The sequence below is a fragment of the Sander vitreus genome, chromosome 20 (genome assembly GCF_031162955.1).
Source record: "Sander vitreus isolate 19-12246 chromosome 20, sanVit1, whole genome shotgun sequence".
Taxonomy (NCBI): Eukaryota; Metazoa; Chordata; class Actinopteri; order Perciformes; family Percidae; genus Sander; species Sander vitreus.
In genome coordinates, this window is record NC_135874.1 from 19,558,928 (window position 1) to 19,579,750 (window position 20,823).

The following is a 20,823-nucleotide window of genomic DNA, read 5'->3' on the forward strand; positions in this document are numbered from 1 at the left end:
ATACCAACTATTTAAATTGTAACTGTAACGGAATACAGTTACTCATAATTTGTATTCTGAATACGTAACGCCGGTACATGTATTCCGTTACTCCCCAACACTGATCACGCATTAGATCAAAAATCAAAAGGTCTAATTTGCTATAAATCATTCCCTCTGCAGTATACTCTGATAGGGGAGAGAAAGAAAGCGGAAGGAAGTGTGTAATAAGGAAAGCAAAACAAACCAGACAGAGGCCTATAAAAATACAGCTTCTTCCTCTCAACAGCCCCCTCCTTGAGATGCAGATCATCCGTGATCACCTAATAGTTCCGGACACAGTGAGTGACAGTAAGCTCTCGTCGACTTCTCAGAGACAGCCTAGCAACACCCTCTGTCCTTATCCTTCCGGACACCCACACACTGCCTCTCTCTTCTTTTCCACCTCCCCCAGGCCTCCCACCCAGATTATCAGTCCTTGGAGAAGACCCCAGGCCAATGGTGAACAAGGGGCTCCTGAATGGGCCCTGTACTGGCCTTTGTCTGGCCCTATACTGCAGAGTCCCTTTATTTACACAGTCTTTAACGCTGTATGTTTTTTTTGTCTCTTAATTGCATTGGCCTTTGCTGGCCCTTGGTCAATCAATACCATCTCTCCAATGACATCAGCAACTCTATTCAGCAAGGCCTTTCCAGGTGATGGGTGTTTCGTGGGAGAGCTGGTGGGAATGAGCCTTGTAAATGTAGACCCACTGTTTTCTTTCCTCCCATCACTGACCCTGTCTGTATATATATATATATATATATATATATATATATATATATATATATATATATATGACCATTACATACATAATACATATAGCAACATAAAATATTGGTCTATATATGTGGGTTCTACAACCCTCTGTGCCTTTGTTAATTCCAAAATGATGCACTCATGCGGACGTGTGGTTTTGGGGAAGAGGGTGTGTCTTCTTCAGCTGCAGGCTCAGCACTCTGGAGTCCATAGGTGAGCTCATTACATCATAAATCTGATTGATGCGACAATCAGTGCCATCAAACCAATTTTGCCGACCCTTGACTCCAGAGGAGATCAGGAGAGAGAGGGAGTTGACATGCCTTTACCAATCCTGAGTGTGTGTGACCAAGCACATTAATCATAAGAGGTCTAACCCTCTCCTGTGTCCAATTCAGCGATGATTCTCTAGTGTTGCACCATGGCAATGTTTAGACAGAGCCGGACATAATTATCTTTTTGTGTACTTTAATAAGGAGAATTCCGAGTGTTCAGACGACAGGGGCACACACACCACAAAACTACCGTGCAGAGATATTATCCCCTTCATTCAGTGTAATTAAAACATAAATAATTAAATGCCACTAACTAACATAACTGGTATGCAAATTTGACGATTTAGTGAGTTGAAGAACACAGGGATTTTTTTTTGCCAAATGGGGACCATTTAAAGTTGACCTTTGGAAATGTTATTTTGAATGCAATGTGATGGTGCTGTTTAATTTGAAGAGGTACTCATCTCAAAGTCAACATCTTACTTCTGTTTTCCTGACGTAGTTGCCATATATTAGGCAGTAGCCTGGCAACCACAAGAGACGAGCTGTACCAAATGGATATGTTTGCAGTATGACAGGCCCAGTGTGCACCTCACCGCTGACCCCGCCTGCCATTTTGTTTCTGTCCTGCGAAGGTGTCAGTGATAAACGTTACCTTGTCTCAGCAGGTGTGCCTGGATGGAGGGCCCTGCCGCACAGAGGGGGTCACCAACCCCACAGTGTTTCCCCCATTTATTTGAATAATGGGCCATTAGGACGGCTGGATATCCAATGTTAAAGTAGCTGTATGTGTCTCCTACATAAAAGACATAATTACTGGAGAGAGGGAGGATGTGTTGGTGCACACTTTTCCTCAGCTGTACTCCAGAGCTCGGAATGAACACACACTCCTGCCATTAGGTGGCGACAGAGAGAGGGTAAAGGCCTGGCACATGGCTTACACACAAACATCACCACAACTGCTGTATAAACAAAGTGTGCACAGCCAAATTGAGTCAAGAAGCAAATGTCTGAAAAGGCATCCATGGAAATCAATTTGAAACTCTGACATATTACCATAATTTTAGGGCAATCACATAGTGTATTGTGGATTTCCAACTTGGTGCTGAGTTTAGCAGCTTGTCCTTTTTGAGTCAGTAGGCACCTATTCATGTTCGAATTCAAATTTATTCAAATAGGCGACAGAACATTTATTCAGTTTCCAGACGGAAGGTTTCTCTAAAACTGCTGTATATATGTATCTTTTTGAACTATCATCAGGCAATTACTGTTCTCATTGAATTGCACAGTATCATGGTTAACAGAGAGTGGGCAATTTGTAAACCTTTGGCTTGCTGAGAGATAGAGTTGTCCTTTTTTGTCGGCCTTGTGGCTCCTTTTGCCTTTCATAATTCTGATTCAAGAGAGACTTGCCATGCAGTCAATGGAAATGTGGATGGGACATTTTGAGTGGTATTTATATGAACCAAAAAGATTGCCAATTAAGGATGAGTTCTTTATCATTTATTTGCCCTTGGGGTTTTATTCCTCAATTGCTATCACCTTATAAAAGCATCCTTTTAGCGCAAAGAATAGAAGCCCATTTTCGTGACCTCCTCTAATGCATTTCCTATCCATCTTCATTGTCTCGAAAAAAAGTTTTCACCTCTCCACAAAACATGTTAATTGCCATCATGGGCCCAGTATAAAGAAAATATCTACACGTTAATTATCCAAATACGTTGGCAACCCATCTGCAGACAGCCATTAAAATTACTAAATTGTGTTTTCTCTTTTCGCCTTTCATTTTGGACACATTGATAATCAAAAGGCTTCAAAAATGTGCAGATGGGTAATCCTTGTGTCTGCAAGGAGCAGCCTGGTTCAAGGTGAATGTTTCATACCCCTAAGCCCTTCTGTTTCTCTCCATTGTGCTGTTTAGGTTACATATCCTGATGGGATGTTCACAGTACTCCAATAGGGACTTTCCTTGCACACACACACACACACACACACACACACACACACACACACACACACACACACACACACACACACACACACACACACACACACCTAGTCACAGCAAAGCTTGGCCTTCACTATGTAATGACTGGTCATTGTTAATGTAATTACTTATTTTACTGTGATTTGAAGCAAAGAAAATGCATTCCTGCTCAGCATTGTGAAACCAACAGTAATGTGGAAAATGTAACCTCAAACTTCCAGGGTGTGTTATAAGAAGAGGCCAAATAGTTGAGAATCATTTGATGGTGGTTAAGAGACTTTCACATTGTGTTTTAAAGCTTTTCCATAACTTGTCATCTTTTATAGAAATTATTTTTCATCATGACAGCCTTGGTCCAAAAATGCACTAAAAAATTGATAATATTTAATCTCACTTTGATTACAATATTCTGTTGGATACCCAGTTTCATTAATGAGTAAGTGTGGATAAGTATTCTCCTATTCTTAAAGTGAGTTGGGCACAGTTTTCAAGAGACTGAGTGATAATGAAGGAAGTTTTGCAAATAATTAGCTCTTACTGTACAAAATATATTTCTACAATGGTTTCAGTGGTTGCCGTATCACCTTTATTGCATGTCATGTGAGCTCTTATGTTTTTCAAGTCTTATTGTGCTCCAAAACATCAGCCAAAGCAAAACCTTTGGATGCAGTGACGGTGTTTGGAAATTAAGACCCATTAACTGGTCCATCTTCTGTAAAGTCTCCTGTTTACGGTGCAATATTCACTGCAAAAATGTGCTAAATCTTCAATAAAACATTATCAGTGATTCAGAGAAACAAGCAACCTCAACTACATGCAGCAATTCTCCTTTTTCAGGTAGCTTTAGCTTTTGACACAAACTCTTATCAGGAAAAAAAAAAATCTGCCTCCTACACCTATTTCTGGTCGTCACTACCAGCGTTGTCGACTCAATTTACAGAACAATCCATAATTGCATTCTCAGTACTGACGGTTGATTTTAAGGCCCCAGGTTGATGCATGTGAATTATTTCAAAAATTATTCAAAGATTTTCACTGCAAATGACAATTTTTCAATGGAGCTCTGAATTGATACAGCACTGTGTCCTCTATATCTTTAATCCAGATTTCACGACAGTATCTTTAAATATGTTGTCAAACATCTTAGCAGATCATTGTTAACCAAAATCCTACATCTTACAGGCAGAGTTAGAGTGTGTATGTACTGCCTACTAGGGGTGTGAATCTTCACTGGTCTCACGATTCAATTTGATTAGGATGATCCTGTCAACGATTCGATACAATTTGATATCACGATGCATCACGATGCATCACCTCCTAAATATTATTATAAATTGCTACACATGGTTTTCATCAAACAAATTCAAGCAGTCAGATATATATGAACTCCCCTTTTTATTGCATCTGCTCTTAAAAAAGACACTTCCTGAATGTAGTGGAGTCTGAACACAGCAGACAACAGACAAAAGGCAAAAACAAAAAAAGCAGCCAACGGAAAAATCAACAAGCAACATCAGTAGGCAATAATCGATTATTGTCTGTCACTGCATCGATGCAGAATCATTCTGGTTAATTTCAACACCCCCTACTGTCTACCCACATGCTATTCAGTTCCTCTGTCATGCAAGTTCAGGTAAAGTGGCTGAACAGCCAAACGTCACTGAGCATCGCAGGCTACTGTATTGTGATATTTCCTGCTTGTTATTTCTGTGACTTGTATCTCTTTGAAGAACATGTTGAGATTCCTATCTCCAGAGTGTCTAAAGAAAGGACGAATACACCACATTATTAACAATAATGTGTCTATCATTTTGTCCTCCTGGTAAAAAAGTAAGGTTATATCTGAAAAGATTCTGCCAGAGGGTTCTTTACATGTATTTTTCAGCAAGATACATTTGTTAAAAAATGTCCATGAGACATCTCTCTTTTAATTCAACATGTTTTGTTAATGCAGTACTATTCAAATACAAGAATTATATTCTTCCTTCCCTCCTTTACTATTGACCTAGTGCTAAAGGTAACAGCCAGTATCCTTGCAAAGCTTTTGAATCTTTGCTCCAAAGCGGCTTTGTTCTGCTGGAGTGAAGGCAAGGATGAACTCGCCCATCTTGCAATGATCTGTCCTTGATTCATGTTACGATTCATTGTTTTAAGATGGAAGCTTTTTGCATTTCTTCATTTTTTTCTTTTTAAATTCAATCTGGAATAAATAGAGTTCTGCAGATAAACACTGGCTACCTTAAGAGACTGTTGCAACCCTTCATGCTGCTCTTCACTTCTAGGTTTTATTTACCACATGATTTGCTTCTCTACTCGTCTCAAAAACCTCTCCAACAGAGAAAGTGCTTTACTGTTGAAGTGGTCATAACTGTGATTTGATAGCAATCCTCTGCTTTTACCTTGGACAATGGCTGTTGTCCACAGTGGTGGAACTGATGCTGTCAGGGTACCTTCTTGCTAATTACATAGACGTACACCAATATAATGCTCCTTTCATAAATCCAGCTACAGAACAAGAAAGCAGCCTCACACTATATCTTGCCCCTTTCTTACAATTAGTAATTTACACTTTGAATGTGTGAGGGAGAAGTCCAGTTTCATTATGTATGTCCCTGCTCTCACAGTTGTGGCTATTGCATCCACATCAGCTGCCTTTTCTAATGGTATCTGACTTAGTCGACATATAGTTAAGTGAAGAATTTGTTGGGGTCAGTTCTTCATTATTATATGAAGCTCACAGCTTTTCAAGCCTCTGACCTTGACTAGGGTGTTTGTTTTGTACCCACATGCCACAAGGGCTAAAAAGGTATTCAAGCCCAACATCATTCATGTCAAGTAATGACCACAAAATCCTTCCATCCAACCCATAAATCTAACATTTTGATGGAAATAACAAAGATTTCATCAGTGCTCTAAAATAACTTTTCACTCAGCTAAGACTTTGACTCACCAGCTCACCACGGTCACACTATTTGTTCCCTCCCTTCTCTTTCCCTCCAGCAGGTAACATAACAGGACAAAAATGTTAAGACCGATAGCCCTACACTCCAGAGCTCCTCAAATTCACAATGCACCGTTGTCATTTAAGAAATGGTAATATTCACCGGTGTGTAGAACTGGGCACTTTGTTGGAAAACAACTCATCTCCTCCACTTTGCTTCACATCTCTTGAAGGGCTAAAAACACCCATTCACTTGCCTTAACACTAAGGGCTTGGTGATCAAATGCTAAACCTCTCTAAGTGCATGTATTTGTGAAGAAAAATTGCTAAGCCTTTCGCATTGATAGGACTGGCTGTCATCATGTATGAGTCTCAACCAGTACAAGTGAGCCCTTAGGTCTAATCAAACTTTTTTTCAAAGTGTATCTTCCATGAAAATCAACTCTGTGGCATTTGTGTGTCGAGAAGCTCTCCCTCTCTTCGTTCTCCTTGAGTGGTCGATACATTAAAACTTGAACTGATTGATTTCAGAATGCCGTGCCATCAGTGCCCTTACGCAGCCGTTAACTACATCTGAAGTATCTTAGTCATCAAGCTTTAGGCCAGGGATTGATAATAGCTTGACCGGCAGGGCCTATCTTACCCATCCCTTTTCAGGAGACCTTGTATTTAGCACCCAGAGCACTTGTGGCAAATCTCAAACAGCACAAGGGTATTCACAGAGCGGCTGAGTGGGAAGCTTTTTTTTCTTCTCATTGGTCTGCACCTCATGAATACATTCCAACTTTAACTAACTACTTTGCCTAAATGTGGAATTTCAAACGAGGTATGAGGCCAATTTATTTATTTGTATTCTTAGAGTCTTAGCGATACTCTTGAACGCAGCGATGGCAGGGAGGATAATCTCTGTCTTTCATCAGCAAAGTGGCCCTGCACAAAACCCATCAGTAATGTATTCGCTATTGATTGATGGCCGCTCCTGCACTACTAGGCAACGCTATTATTATTATCACGCATAGATTCCAGACTGCCCACAATAAAATCATTGTCTTGATTTAAGTTACCCCCCACACACACACACACACACACACACACACACCAATGTGTCATAATAGCACAACTGTTGTTTGGCTCATATTGCTTTCTTCCTCAACAAGTTCTGTCATCATCTTCACACCAACCAGATATTCTTATAACCTTTGATACAGGAGAGGGTGTTTTCTATACAGGGAAATGTTGCCAGTGAGTGTGCAACAGGTGCAAATAGACAGTGCTAAAGACACTTTTATAAAGCTACTGCATAAAATAACACATTGTTATTTTGTGTTCAACCAGTTAGTGGAAAATAAGAAATGGATTTGTAATTTTACACTCACAAACACATATTCCCCATATTACAGTATAGTGTACGTAACCTGTAGCCTCTTATTTTGAGCCAAAGTGTCACAAAATTATTACTGATTTACTTATAAATACGTATAGGCTATATATTATTATAGCCTATTTTACCTATAAATGCTAAATTAAGATGATTCAGTTAGTAATTACTAGTACTACATGATTCAAGTTGACTATACATGACACACGTTTTTAATTATTGTATTCTACTCTAGATTTAACAATATGGAAAGCAATGTATTACGTGGTAGTTGTAGTATCCTAACGCAGACACGTTTAAAATATGTTGCTATTTTTTGTGTGGGGCTTTAAGACAGATCTATGTAGCTAAATGCGTATACATACATGAACATAATAACAATAATAATAATAATAATAATAATAATAATGATAATAATAACAATAATAACAATAATAATAATAACAATAACAATAACAATAACAATAACAATAATAATAATAATAATAATAATCATTAGGCCTACTATTTCTGAGCAGATATTTTGGAATTTATAGCTGTTATTTTCTGACTGCCTGTATGCGCTACTAATGACATTTTCTCCTTTGGCCTCATCTCACATAGTTACTGGTGTCGACACGTGGATCTATGTAGCAAACAGTATGTGTTAGTAGTCTGCCTCATGGGAGATGCCCGGGTCTCGAATCATTGTCAATTACTGTGACCTTGGTTATCAATCATTGGATCAGTGTATCTAATGTAAACGCAACTGTGGCGTGGATAACATGCCACATCTGCTCTTTGGGCAGCGCTGCTTCTTGGTTACCAAGCGATTTATTAGAGAGCCCTGTGTGAGGAATAATAGGTCGCAGTATAAAGCTCAACCAGCAGCTCTTCCATAGGCGTACAATTATGTCTTAAACAGGCTGTTGCAACAGTATCACTCATCTACATTATACAGCAGTTAGTTTCGTGTTCCAAAAACATCCTAAAGAGTGGAAACTAGCTGTGCAGGGTTAAAAGGACCGTCCGCAGGGAGCTGTGTTTGCGCTCAAGACCAATTTATTGCCGATGAACATATGGCCAATATTTTGTCTCACGTCATAGCAAGGGGAAAGCAAACACCATGCAATGTTAGCCAGTCAGCAAGAGCAAAGCCACTTGGCCAGCTATGCAAACGCTCTTGGACAATATGAGAAGAGGAGCACTTGCTTTCTGGGTATATAAACCACATCAGGCTTATCTCTGCACGCACTCCTGACTCCCATTTGGAGATATTTCATTAACTCTGCGCGCTGTCTTAACGCTGGCAACACATTCAGCCCCCTCCTGTCTAGGTAAGCGCACTCGATGCTCCAGTCAGTTTACATACAGTACTTTCTGTTTTTACAACCTAATAGACACTGCTTATTTTCTTTTGCTGCAATGTTAAGCGCATCAGCCCGCATCTTAGTCCTTAGTGTAGAATGGTCTTTGAACTGTGTTTAAAATATGATGCGTATTCAGACTGTTAGGCCTGTGCGTTTTTAGCCTGAAGTAATAAATGATCATTACACACTCACGTGGGCTTCTAGTTAGACATTATCGTTGTGACTGTACATGTGAGCGTGGCCTGCACCTTCATGTCCGAGCTCAATCAGGAGAAACAATGTCCTTATTATTTGGAAATATGTAAAAGGAAAATTGTAAACTATGTTTGTTCTGAGAAGCTGTAGTGAGAAGATTGGCTTCTCCAACAGCCAACACAAAAAATAACACATGATAGATAACACACCCCCTCCATGAATGGTTACACATAATGTACTGAAGAACGTGTGTCTTAATGTAGGATGGACATGGATGAAGATAACCTAAGTCAAAAACAATTAGTATTCCTTATATCACAACATGTGTCTAATCAAATGCCCAATATATTCGTAACATTATTGGCTAATAGAAGTTGTCTAAATGGGTGCACACAATAAGAACCCCCTGTTGTTTCTTAAACGTGCCGGTAGAGACCGCTAGAGCTCTACAGATGTCAACAGCTGTTAATGTTATTACTGCACTCACACACAGGCTGCCCAACAAGGAGGACAAGTTGTCTGTACTTGTGTCATCTAGAACGGGGCAGATCAGGTTTTCCTGGAGAGGATGATTTATTTATTTATATCTGTTATTTATTCATACAAATTGTCTACACATTTAAAAATAATAGTGTCCTCCTTTTTTTGGGATTTATCTGAAGAAGTCCCAGAGACTCAAGCCATTTCTCCCTCCTCCCTGCCAATGTCAGTGCGATACTGAAATAGGAAGTGATTAAAAAATAATAAACCCCTTTTTAGCAATTCGTCTTACACAGAAAAAGATTAAGGCGAATGGCACAGCGTGGCATGAAATTCAGCGTTACAAATAAACTGGTGGTTTAACAAATGAAGGCATCTCCTCGGGGCATGGGCGCACTGCTATAATCTCGCCGTGACATGTTTAATCATTAGAGGAAAGGAGACGAATAAAGACTTTTGCCCGGGAGGGAAAGGTGGCTGGTTTTCCGTAAAAAGAAAAAAAAAGAAAAAGATTTCTACCCTGAAGCCAAGTCTCCCCGGGCTATGGCTTAGCCCCCATAATAAATAAACCGGACCCGCTTTACCTGCATATCATACATAGGCTTTTAATCATAGAGGGAGGAAATCGGTCTTGTCACTCTGTACATTTATCATGGGCACCCTGAGGCAGAAGGGGTTACCTTTATCAAAGACTAACTCCCTGCCTGAGGCATCCAAACACGCTGAAATTCAGCGATTAAAGGAGGGAATGATCAACATTATTATGGATTCTCCTGCGGCATTCTTATTTGTGCATTCAATCGAAAGATTTATTTAATCAAGAATATAAAAAGCTCTTTCTTCACTTATTTGGGAACAATCGTGGGCATGCATTTTTAGGAGGGAATTATAATTAATCAGACGGGGCCCGTTTTCGGGGGTTCATCCGAAAAATTAATTGTTTTTGGATGAGTCCATTCTGCTGTTCGTTTGATTGCAAAGCTGGGATCAGAAGAAAATGTAACGAGCTTTAATAATGAGCCAGTCAGCTCTGTTGCTTATAATATTAAAATGGGAGCACTGGCGAAACTGGTGATAGCATAATTATAACAGCAATGATCACATAAAAAGGTTTGTCTTGTGCAGGCTATGCACTATGCAGTTTTATGCACAAAAGTCAGATAAGAAATACTATTTCAATGTATCGTTTTAGAGTCAGATGCGAAGATTAAGTGCCAACTGAACTCAAATAAGCGGGTGATGGGAAGCACCAGCCCTGCGCCCCGTATTGTCCTTTAAATCCTGATGCATCTGCAGCTCAGAGGCCCTGCTCTCTGGTTTAACACCCCCAACACGCACACACACACACACACACACACACACACACACACACACACACACACACACACACACACACACACACACACACGCACGTTTCACAGGATTGAGGATGATTTACCCACCGGGAGGGAAAAGCAGTGGAAACATATTTGCAACAATGTTTCAACTTTTTAAGTTTGTTAAACGGAATAGTTCATATTTTACAACTTAATAATTACAAGAACAACACCAATAAAGAGCTAATAATGACACAAATAATAGAACTCGATATTACATCAAAAATTATAATAGCAACACTGTTATTAGTATTCTTAATAATTATGAGTATTAATATTATGACACAATATCCATCCTGTAAATATTAGTCTCAAAATGTGTCATGTATTTTTACACTGATGTCATTTTGCGTAATTGTACATAATTGCATCCTGAAAGCATCCTGAGCAGATTTACTGGACTGTGAACATTTCCCGGTGCTGGTCCTTGTCCCGCTCTGCAAAAACAGTCTGCACACTGGCTACAGTCAGAGTGAAAAGGCAAGCGGCCTGTTTGAACTACCTGTGAAAGTAAACAGGTAAACAGAGAGCGATAGGCTCTCCAAGTGGAGTACGTCCACTTAGCCTGTGCACATTTACCTCTTCTTGCCGAAACCCTCGGCTCAATTGATCAAATAGTACATCCCCAGCAACTGACCACAGTCTGCAGCCCAGTGCCGTTACCAATCCTACTGTGACTTCCCCCTTGTCACTGTGCCACACGCAGAAAAAACAAAGCAGAATGACACGGGTGATAAGCATGCGTGCTCTAACACACACTGATTTAGCTCCACACACTTTTGAGGCACTAAATAAGTCTCAGTGAAATAATGTCCTGCATGGGCCAAGTCAGTCTCCTGATGAGATGCGCATAGAGGCTACAGCCTGGGCCATTCCTCCGCGGTGCGTAAAGCTCTCTGGGTGTCTGCTGCGGGCTGGATGTCCCTCCATATGTCGGATTTAGCTGTGCAGCATTACTTGGTGGATCAGGTCAGTAACCTCTCTCTCCCTTAGAGAAGCTCAGGCGCTGCTTCAGTTTGTCCATATAGCCCGCGCTGCTCAATGGAGCCTTTGTGGGAGGTTGAGACTTGTGATTAATTCTGCCAGTCTGGTGAAATATTTACCTCAGGCCTGTATATGTCAGCTGCACTTCTATATGGACCAGAAACCTTAGAAACTGTGTTCCAGAGACAATCTGGAAATGATGCAATGGTAGTTTAGGTAAATATGTTCAATATTAAATTGTATTGCACAATAATACGATTATACTACTATGGAAAAAACGATATCATAATAATCATAAAATAATTTAGAAAGTGTCAATTCAATCAATTTAATTTAATTTCAATTCAACAATCTGTGGAACTACAAGAAACTAGAAGACACAATAATTCCTGGCTTTCCTTCATGGAGACAGACTGTGTGTGTGTGTGTGTGTGTGTGTGTGTGTGTGTGTGTGTGTGTGTGTGTGTGTGTGTGTGTGTGTGTGTGTGTGTGTGTGTGTGTGTGCTGAGATGAAGGACTTTTTCTAACATTGTGGAAGGATCCAGGAATTGAATGAAGAGATAGTCCATTGAAAGCAGTTGAATGCCATGACAACTAGGAACAACCTCAGATTTATTCCAAACAGTTAGAAAGCATTGTGCACGGGGCGTCAATCATCTATTATTTCGCCCCTGAAATAAATGCAAAAACTGCGACCGGACAAAAGCTTCCAACAGGAGCCGGACATTTGTCTACATTTCCCCCATTGTCTGCAGCTTAGCAATCGGTTTGTATTTGTGTTTGCCCGGGTCCGACCACCCAGGATGCGCAGAGGACTTGCTAAAAAACGTGAAACATTGTCACCCACATCACATACTGGATAGGAGGCAGAGGGAGGAGAACGAAAGGGAAAGTCTTGAAGGGGAGGAAAATAAAGTAACCAACAATGGTACTCGGATTTCCACAGAAAAAGCAAGATGGAGCACTTTAGAGGGGGCTCTACACACGCAGAAAACAAATATTAGGATGCGCTGCCAGGATGAAGCTGAGGAGATTAATTGAGGGAAAATGCAAACGATTTTTAAATTTGTAATAGTGTAATTGCATTATAAAGTATGCAGAAATATGTATACATAAACTGAGAAAACACTGATGTAGGCCTATTGGTTTTTTTACGATAAGCCTCTAGATTTCTGCTATTAGACATATGTTATCACCATTATCATTATTATTATTATTTTATCATTATTAATAATATTATTTCTGTTATTTTTTATTAAAGGTATAATCATTACAGGTATTGTTATTGTTGGCTTTATTATCAGTGTCCCATTTGGATAGGCCTACTGTCTTAAATACTTGCTTAGCGCTTTCAAACAAACAGAGTCCTGCTTCAGTTTCAACACAGCCTCTTGTCCTTAAGCCCTGGCAAAAATATTGACACAAAAGGTTTACATAAATTATCCCCGAATATTTGAACAATTGCCGTTCATCCTCGTGGTTCCCATCGCTAAAAAAAAAAAAAAGAAATACCCCAAAATGCAGTTTTTTTTATGCATGAATATATTGTTGAGGAAAGTAAAAGGCAAAAGCTTCCGTGGGAGCAATTTGTTTAAACGGGATTTTTAAGTATCGTGAGTATGAAGCTACTTGGAGGTTCTTTGTATGTAAATATGGTGTAAAAAAAGGCCCTCCCCGTCTTTGTAATTAATTGACACGTTATACCACTCATCATGCTCTGAAGCACCAATGGTAGAGGCTCGGATCTCCCCAAAACCCACAATTTCACATCTGCAAACACTGTCTTCATCCACTTGACTCCTAAGACCCGCCCACACGTGGCCAACCTTTCGCGTGTTTTAATGCTTTTACACTGCAGGTTCATGTGTTGAGACCAACCTTATATGGACTGATCGGACAAGGTAATGGCTTATTTCCCTCTAGCACCCAGCAGTAGCACAGTATCCATGAGCCACATATAGCACTTCAGCCACTTTGGCATTCTTCCTGGACTTACAGACACTGAATCCACTGCTACTTGCTTAGGTAATGGTTATCCACAGTGGCTGCTTTGACTGTACTTCAGCGTAGAGCGACTCTTACTCGTCCTATTTTTCCTGAAACATCGCCTCTGCTTTCTTTTCTTCCTAAACAGCGGATTGTCCGAAAAGCTGGTGCAGCAACTTTTCCCTGCATATTTCCCCCCACCAGAATATGTCGTTGACCAACACAAAGACGGGCTTTTCTGTAAAGGACATTTTGGACCTTCCTGACACAAATGACGAAGAAGGATCTATCACCGGAGCGGAGGAAGACACGGAGGGATCGGAGACCACGTCCACGACAAAAAACACTGGAGTTTTGGTGCAAAGTCCTCTAGAAAATGTTCCTAATCTACCTTTAAAGAACCCCTTTTATGACAGTAGTGACAATCCTTACACACGATGGCTTGCTACTACGGACAGTATTCAATATTCATGTAAGTAGAGTCTAAGAATCCTTGTTGATCTTGTTGATAATGACTTCTGTGATATTTATAAGCTATGCGGTTACATTAAGCCATAATTGATGGCATGCAGACTCCTATTCCATCCGAACGATGCCCCTGGGTGGCGTGCAGCATTCATTTTTATGCACCGTGCACTGCTGCGCTCGTTTTGAGGCGTTTACAGCTCAACAAATGCATGCAGTGTTTAGGCTCAACGCACTTTGCATTGTAAGAATGTGATCGATAAAGCACCGTGGAAAAACAAGGGGGCTGTAAGTTATTCGGAGTATAAGCACGGTGTGAAATATAAGACTGCATTATGTGGGGATTTACAGGCAGACAATGCATCTTTTAATGCTTCACTGACTCGTTCTGCTTGTGGAGATTTGGGTTGAAGATTTTTTTTTTTTAGCTTTCCACTTTAAGAATTACACTAACGAGTTCAAATTAGCCAAAATGTCCCGGTGTTTTATTATTTAGCCATTTTTCTGTCTTAAAAAATGTTATCTGTGTAATCCTGTTTTGACAAGTGCTCGATCAGGTTATTTTTCTTGTTACGCAGCAGCACCATTGTTTGCCAATGCACCCAAAGTTTTGATTGCTGAATAGATGGCTTGTACTTATGATAAATGTCTCTGGGAACTTTACAACATAACATTTTGACAGTGTTTCTCCCGTTTCTTGCCGCAGTGCACGGTCTATCCGCCAGCTCTCAGGACTCGGCCAAGTCCCCGGAGCCGTCCGCGGACGATGAATCGCCGGACAACGACAAGGAAACTTCCAGCAGCGGCGGCAGCGACTCCGGCAAGAAACGGAAAAGGAGGGTGTTGTTTTCCAAGGCGCAAACCTACGAGCTGGAGCGTCGCTTCAGGCAGCAGAGGTACCTGTCCGCCCCGGAGAGGGAGCACCTGGCCAGCCTGATTCGCCTCACCCCGACCCAGGTGAAGATCTGGTTCCAGAACCACCGGTATAAGATGAAGAGAGCCCGGGCCGAGAAAGGTATGGAAGTGACCCATCTCCCTTCTCCCAGGCGGGTGGCCGTGCCCGTCTTAGTCAGGGATGGAAAGCCTTGTCACACTCTTAAAGCTCAGGACTTGGCGGCCACTTTTCAGGCCGGGATCCCCTTCTCGGCTTATAGTGCCCAGTCACTCCAACACATGCAGTATAACGCGCAGTACAGCGCCGCGGCCACGCCACAGTTCCCAGCACATCACTTGGTGCAAACGCAACAGTGGACTTGGTGAGAGAAATTATAGAGACTTGGCTTGGAGGCACGGTAGGGAGTTTCACCACAAAGCAAAGAAAAAAAATAAAACGCAAAAAACAAAAGACTTTTCATTTTTGCAGCTTGACTCATATATATATACTACCATTTTTATTCGGGGCTCATGTGTGCGCCGTGTTTACATGTTTTCGTTAAGAGAACTGGGTCCGAACCTCTCCCTTATAGATTTTATTGAGAATGTCAATGCTCTTCTTGTGAATTCTTTTGTAAAGTATGTTGTGTGTTGGTTGTAGAGATGTTTTTCTCTTTTTTTTTTCTTTTGTCCCTTCGTGTTATTATCAGCACGTACGAACCACTTTATAATTATAGAAATTTTAATTTCTTGCTTCTTTTATGGACCGAAAAAATATTTATGGCCATGAATAAACACTGGCAACTTTGCAGCTATTTTCCTTTTGTTTTTATTTCCTGTAAATATTTTGTGGCAAATGTTTGCAACCTAGAGAGCTTTAGGGAGCTTAAAGCTGAAGATTGGCCTCTATATATTTACACATTTTAAAAACAACGGGGGAGTGATTTTTGGCAAAACGTTGTGACTACACATATGTAAATAACAGTCTAGCCGCGCGGTGTTGGCTAAATATCCCACATTTTTTATAAGGATTTTAAAATAAAATGCTGTGTTTTTGAAAAGAGGGTTTGGTTTATATAAGTGTCCATATTCGATTTGATCATCTCTGAAAAGACATCTAAACATCACAATGAAAGGCGAGGAGCTAAACACTATATTGTGGGACAGAATGGAGCTTGACTCTGGGAATAAATCTCTAGCGCACTTCAGTTCTTTCTTTTTAGGCAAATTTAATCCGGAGAATATTTTTTCCCAATCCGAACACCTCACTAATAAAGAGCCTAAAGTCACTTGTGAAATGGGACTAAAATCCACTCACTTAGTATAAGAGGGCTTCTTCACATAAGAAGCCTTTGAGTCAAAAGCTCTCCTTTTTGTCAGCATTCCCACTCCCGGCCTTGGGCATAAAGTGGCAGACTGTGGGGGGAAAATCGTTTTAATGCAATAAATGTTTTGTTATCTTGTTAAGCGCTAAACTGCAAATAGAGCAGGAATAATCAATGAGTCACCAGTCTTCTTTGTTTAACCACGGCCAACGGTCAACTAAAATACGCACGGCTTAGAGGGGCTTTAACCGCCTAATAAAGTTACTTTTCATATGATCATATAACGTGTTAGCAATGACATTCCACGTTCAACTATACTTTACTCTAATAGTCACCATCTTCTTTAAAGTGAAACCAAAACAAGCACAAATGGCTCCCCAGTGATCCGTAGCGCACTGCGGATTATCAGATCCAGTCAATATCTTGGGTAAATATGATAACCTAGTAGAAAAATCTATGCATCATGACAGAAATCCCACAACAGATGTTAGAGTCGCCCCTATCATCACTGAACAAACAGCCAAATTGGGCAGATTTGCTAATTATTTACAGAATTGAGTCTCAAGGGGCTACTGCTTTTGTGGGCGACGCAGACTCAATTTGTCCCGGACAGAGAGGTTTTGTGTTTCAACACTGGTTGAGCGTGTAGGTCAAATAAATCAGCAGTTTGCTTATATTTTTTCGTTTTTGATGTATTTGTGGATAAACAAGAAATTACGCGTTGCTTATATCGTGCCAATCATCGCCTATAGCATATGAAGTGTGAGGAGAAATACGATATGATATGAAAATTATGAAGTATATTGCCAGAGGTGGTGATGAAGGACTGGCTGTGATTGGATTGTTGTGGTTGATATTCTGGCTTCTTAAAAAAACAACAACAAAAAAACGGAACAAATGGGATTTAAGACTAATATTTAAAACCTCATAGAAAAATGTAGACCTTTGCGTGGCTCTTTGCTTCCAGATTTTGCCTCTGTGATGAGACAGTTTTGTGACTCTATCATTGCATAATACAGTACACGACACAACAGTAGAGACAAAAGCCCCGGCCTGGTTTTGCTGGATGTTAGAGGCGTGCATGTTAACGAGCAGCAGAAGCAGCAGCAGCAGGAGAGGGGCTGCAGACAGTGTAGATAGAGAGACTGACAGAGTTTCTTGGTGCTGTTCAGAGTCAGGGAGATGTATCCTTGGGCTTTTTGTCCTGCCTGTCACTTGGTGCCATTGTGATCTTTGCTGCACACGTTGTATCCCATATGGGCAGCTGGGCTCGGACAAGGAGAAAAGGATCTCTCACAAACCCCAAATTGTATCAAGCTTTCAAATAAAGCATTGTTGTCTCTCAAAGAAAAACGAATTAAAAATTCGTGCTATATCTATTCTGGTAAAAAAGAAAGAAAAGAAGCCCCATTCACAGATAACAGGGAGTCCTTCTTCCTTGATAGAGCTATGCCAACAACAGCCTTCTCATTTCTCTTTCCCCTCTCTCCCCCGTTCTCCAGAGTGAAAGGCGGATTATTGTCTGTCCAAAAAAAGTCGCTCGTCACAGCGCAAAAAAAAACTATTTTTAATACCAGACAGTGTTCTTCCTTATTTGCTTTGAGTCCCGCTGGTATGCGTAGGCCTGTTTCTAAAATAGAATTTGCCCCCTTTAGAGTCTGTTTTATGGATTTCCGCATCAGGTGTAAAACCGAGCTGCTGCGAACATTCTAAAGATTGGATTTCGCAAAACCTTTCCTGTATTTTGCTGTACATTAGCCTATACAAAGACGCTTTTCAAGATGGTAACATTTACAGGATATGCCAATAGAAAGGTTAATTAATCTAAGAGGTAAATGTTGAAGCTTCCATTTGCATTCTAATTTCATTATCAGTTCAGTTCGATGATCTGAAAGTGGTGCTGTAGGATGCAGATGTTTTTTTCATGGGAACCAAAAACTGGTGATACTGGCAGGTGTTTAGTGGACTAATGCGCCAAGAGTGACTGCCGTTGGAAAAACTGAACTTAAGCCATGAAAATGGCTCCTTTATTTCTAAATGTCATATTTTATTATGCATTTATATTTATATATCTATTGTATTTTATTATACATTTTACAAAGCAACCCCCTTAAAATCTAAAGCATTCTGAGCCTGTTTGTCCCCAAATTTATTTTAGATTTAAACACATTTTTAGGTCAACCCCCCAAAAAAATGGAATTGTGCACACAGTCACGCTCTGTTGTGTTTGCGCCTAAACAGCGGCAAAATAAAAAAATATCACTTTGTGTAAGAGCCTTTATGGTAAACTTTTACGGTGAACAATTTTCGCTTCGCAACCGTATTTTGTCATTAACGCACCAGAAAATTACACCACCCCTCTACCAGCTCAGCAACAGGGTCAGATTTATCGGAAATTGCTTTTGGCTGCTTGAAGGGATAAAACAGGCGACATTAAAACAAACATCTTGGCGTGCAGCATAGTTCAACCTGTGTGGATAACACTATTATATACCTTGGAATACAATACTTGAGGAAATATGCACTTGGGACACCATGGATCTCCGTCATCCTGCCCATTTGAACCTCGACATGAATCATTTTTCTATCGTGCACATCGCCAAATAAACGAGGATTTCAAAGCTGTAATAAGCGGTGCTTTTCATTTAAAGGAAGCTATCTGGGTTTTATTGCCTTAAAGGAGATCCAGATTAGATTCGCCACAGTGCCGATATTAAAGAGAGAGGGAGTGATGGTGGGTAAGGAGGGAGGAAGGGAGGGTGGTGGAGGCAGAGGAGGAAGTGTTGCGCCAAGCTGCCACAAGATGGAAGCAGAGGTCTTTAGTTGGCGTCATGCAGCGTTTACCTGCACATGTCCAACAGCCCAACTTCATCTAACTCCAGCACTGCAAATGACGGCCACTCAATGACACTGAAACTGCTGAAATGAACGTGTTTTTTTTTTGATGAACAGACATCCCAGCTTACTAATTGACCGTATTTTTAAATTAAATTAAATTATTACATTGTTCTGGATCTTAAGAGCATAATCATATCGCTCTCAACAACGAACTAGACTCAACGTAAACAGTCCGCAGGCATTTAGCACTGTTTCCATTTCCAACCGAGAGAGAGAGAGAGAGAGAGAGAGAGAGAGAGAGAGAGAGAGAGAGAGAGAGAGGGGCTGGGTATTTCCACGGTGTGGCGCAATAGCATAGGGGGACAAATATGGTGCAGATTAATTCACATCAGTGAAAGTGAACAATGGAGCTGAAGTGAGGTTTTCCAAGGAAAGTCCCAGCTCAATAGTGTCCTTCACAACAAAGAAGACTTTGAGTCCTCAGCAATATATATAAAAACTGCATCCGTATCACTGTTATTTCTTTTCTTTTGTGAAAGGCATCATCTCTAACTAAACATGACAACAAATATCCCCTTGAAGAACTTCTAAGTGAAACAAAGGATCAGTGGAGTCTGATTGCTTTATTTAAAACCAAAACCAAATGACTTATAATCTTATACTTGGTACCTAGAATCTACTCACTTGTATTATTTACATGTCTATCACGTCCTGCACTATGTAGACTTAGTAGGCTGCAAAGTGCCTGAGCACCATCATCTCCTCATGCGGAGAGGAAGTATGCAAAGCATTGCAAAATGGGTCAAATGGCAAAATAAAAGGCTACCACTTTTATGCACCTGCTCGGTTCAGCATCAGTGAGCTTGCACCTGTAGGGGGCCTCATTGGGTTAGAAAGAGGCAGCAGCAGGGGGTGGAGGGATGCTGGACACGATGGAAGAGAAGAGTGAGAAAGGAAGGAAAGACATCTTTAATCTGCAAGAGTTTTGATCACTTTAATAAGGCTGGTGTGGAGAAACAAATACACAGAGAGAACAAACAGCTTCTGCACAGGATAGCACAATCATATCCAGATACTAATATTTCAAAATCTGGTCTAGGATTTCTTCTGTTTAATTTTTTTGATTTGGGAATACAGAGATGGACATCTCAAAATCTCATGAAATATCTCCAAGAGACAAGACACGTTGCTGTGTGTGTGTGTGTGTGTGTGTGTGTGTGTGTGTGTGTGTGTGTGTGTGTGTGTGTGTGTGTGTGTGTGTGTGTGTGTGTGTGTGTGTGAACCAGAGCGAATCCACACAGCAAATCCACAAGTTTACTCAGTGGGACAGAGCATCTGCAGAGCATTGTTCAGATCAGCCTCCCGTCTGCATGAGAAGAAGCCGGTGAACACACACCATGTATCTGTGGTTTAAACAAGGAAGAAGCAGAAGAGCTGCAGCTTGATGGCAGTTTTTCTGTGGATTTTAAGGAAAGAGAGAAAGATACCCACAGCATCTTTGAACATCTCCGGCTTTTGTCATGTTGTTTTCATAACATGAATAAAAATAGGATTCTTTTTGTTACTTCATCCAATTTGAAAGCAGATAATAGT

The 20,823-nt window shown here is 40.6% G+C and overlaps 1 protein-coding gene across 2 annotated transcripts in view; it reads left to right on the forward strand.

The window, feature by feature from the left end:
- Nucleotides 1–15,878, forward strand: part of nkx2.2a (NK2 homeobox 2a) — a 36,231-nt gene extending 20,353 nt beyond the window's left edge. The window contains exons 2-3 of one of the 2 annotated variants that reach the window (XM_078278306.1): nt 13,878–14,201; nt 14,901–15,878. In XM_078278306.1, coding sequence (XP_078134432.1) covers nt 13,878–14,201; nt 14,901–15,454 — 878 coding nt within the window. In that variant the 3' untranslated portion in view covers nt 15,455–15,878. Of the gene's footprint in view, nt 1–13,877; nt 14,202–14,900 lie in introns of those variants that run through there. The other variant, XM_078278307.1, reaches the window with a different exon arrangement.
- Nucleotides 15,879–20,823: the final 4,945 nt, after the last annotated feature.